General features: G+C 57.3%; 1 protein-coding gene across 1 annotated transcript; it reads right to left on the reverse strand.

The window, feature by feature from the left end:
- Positions 1-394: 394 nt before the first annotated feature.
- LOC109740923 (leucine-rich repeat extensin-like protein 6) lies at positions 395-1,726 on the reverse strand. Its single transcript, XM_040399492.3, has one exon. The coding sequence runs from the start codon at positions 1,677-1,679 to the stop codon at positions 570-572; it is 1,110 nt and encodes a 369-aa protein (XP_040255426.2). The 5' UTR covers positions 1,680-1,726; the 3' UTR covers positions 395-569.
- Between the last annotated feature and the right edge of the window lie 832 nt (positions 1,727-2,558).

The raw sequence follows: 2,558 nt of genomic DNA on the forward strand, positions 1-2,558 counted from the left end.
ATGTATTTATTCAATTTGGGCCAATCCCATCCACCTAGGCTTTCTTTTCACCCAATCCTTGTCAGATTTGCATGGCATTGATTCATCTCCAACTGGAAACGCAAATACTATCACTATCATCTCATCCTTGACCATGCCTCCTCCCCTGCTCATCCCTTCATCATTGGACTTGGAGAGGACAGCCTCTTGGTTAACTCCCCTTCAAGCCAAGGAAAGGAAAGGAAGCCACACATTCTACAGTTAATTCCCCTTTTTCATCCTTGCATGCATGCATGTATGATGATGCCACCACCACCAAAAACAATGCATCAAGTAATAATCTCTCCACCAACAAGATGCTAGCTGTCGCACAAGGAAGGATGGAATAATCATCGGACAGCCGGCAATAATAATGTATGTACGCACCCGCAAAATAATCAATAATGTATGAGATCATGTATGTCTACAAATTCCATTATTACCATCCTCTCTGTAAAAAAAATAAAAATTACAGTGTGTGTTCATATATGTATGTATATACGATGATTGAAATCTCGCCCCGTTTTACACCACCAAACGAATGATCTCCACTAGTGCTGCGCCAGGCAGCCGTGCCCGTCGCAGTGCACCGGCGGGCGGTGTAGGAACGCGAGGCACTGGTCCGCCGGCCGCTGGTCCGGGCGGCCGGCGATGCAGTTCTGCCGGTCGTCGTTGCGCCGGAGCGCCATGCACCGCTCCGGCTCGCCGCAGAAGTAGTTGTACGAGTAGGTGAAGTTGGCCAGCCGCGGCAGCGCGCAGATGCCCTCCGGGATGTGCCCGGCGAGCTCGTTGTGCGCGACGTCGAGCTGCTCCAGCGCGTGCATCCCCGCCATGGACTCCGGCAGTGTGCCCTGGAGCTGGTTGAAGCTCACGTCCAGCACGGTGAGCTCGCGCAGCCACCCGATCTCCGGCGGGATGCAGGACCGGATGCCGGAGTTGAGCATGACGAGCTCGTTGAGCGTGGCCCCCATGCGCCCCACGCTGGCGGGGATGCAGCCACGGAGGCGGAGGTTGGCGAGCACGATGACCGAGGCGGGGGAGTTGCCAAAGTTCTCCGGCAGCTCGAAGTCGAAGTGGTTGTCGTTGATGAAGAGCGCGTCGATCTTCTTGTCGAAGATGGCCGGGGGCACGGGGCCGCACAGGTTGTTGAACCTGATGTCCACGTACTTGACGTTGGGGAGGCAGAGGATGTGCTGCGGGAAGCCGCCGGAGAGGAGGTTGTTGCTGACGTCCAGCTCGTGGAGGAGGGAGAGCTTGGGGAGGGAGTCCGGGAGCCCCCCTGCGAAGCGGTTGGAGTTGAGGTGGAGGACGGCGAGGTCAGTGAGGTGGCCGAGCTCGAACGGCAGCGTGCCGGCGAGGTCGCCGTGATTGAGGTCGACGCCGGCCACGGCGCGCGCGCACGGGTCGTCAAGGGACGGCGCGCAGAAGACGCCGAAGTAGGCGCACACGTCCGGGCCGCACCAGTTGCCCGTCAGGTTCTTGGGGTCGTCGGTGATGGCGCGCTTGAGGGCCTGCAGCGCCACGTACGCGCGCTGCAGCCGCGGGCTGTTGTCGGCCGTCTGCTTCGGCAGCGGCACGGGGCAGGCCGAGCAGAGCAACGCGGCGGAGAGGAGGAGCGCGGCGGCGAGGAGCAGCGGTGGCGGCGAGGCGGTGGCCGGCATGTTTGCGTGTCTTTCTTTGGGTGTGTGGGTGTGTGTGAATTGGGTTGAGCTGGGTTGAACCGAGTATATATACAGGGGGAGGCGATGCTTTGACACGGTTTCCTTTCGTGGTTGAGTTTGCGCGTCATGATTTCGTTCTGGGTTTCTTGTTTTCTTTTGCAAGGTTGACTGCTGGCTTTCCCACCTTTATTTTTGTATTCTTGTTTTTCGAGGTTTTCTGGCTTTCCCCCATTTTTTATATATAAAGCAACAGCTGAACAAGGTACACGATCGAACGATACAAGATGTTGAGGTGACCCTCTTATAAAGCCGATCTGAGGACAAGCGGCATACGCAAAACACTACGCAACCAAAAGAGACAACACAACACTACGCCCTAGCACACCTAAACTCCACGACAACGCCCTTAGGAGCGAGAACCGTGTAAAGCGTCACCGCTGCCGAGTCTGCGACGAACAAAGGTCTTCACACGGAGCCCTGTCACGGAGAGGATACCCACGACGACATCTTCAAGAAGATAGCGGCACCCGCAAGCCTCACCGTCATCGACGCTGAGGCGCCGAGTTTTCGCTCAGCAGCTCACCCATGCTACTACGAGGTCACCAGGACAAGCTCGGTGAGGAAAGATCCCCAGTTCCGGATCAGAGCGTCACTAGTGCTAAGGCAGAGCGCCCGCCCGAGCCACCCACCTCTAGCCGTCTCGTCGCCCACACGCCCAAGACAGATAGTTACCACCGCCGCAATGTTGTCTGCCGAAGAGCCAACATGCAGACCACCACCCTAACATCCATGTCCAAGCCATCATCATCCGCCCACGTCACGATGCACCAACCACGATCGGAGGAGTAAAAGGTGTCTCCTTTCACTCCTAGCCCGGCA

The sequence above is a fragment of the Aegilops tauschii genome, chromosome 2 (genome assembly GCF_002575655.3).
Source record: "Aegilops tauschii subsp. strangulata cultivar AL8/78 chromosome 2, Aet v6.0, whole genome shotgun sequence".
Classification (NCBI taxonomy): Eukaryota; Viridiplantae; Streptophyta; class Magnoliopsida; order Poales; family Poaceae; genus Aegilops; species Aegilops tauschii.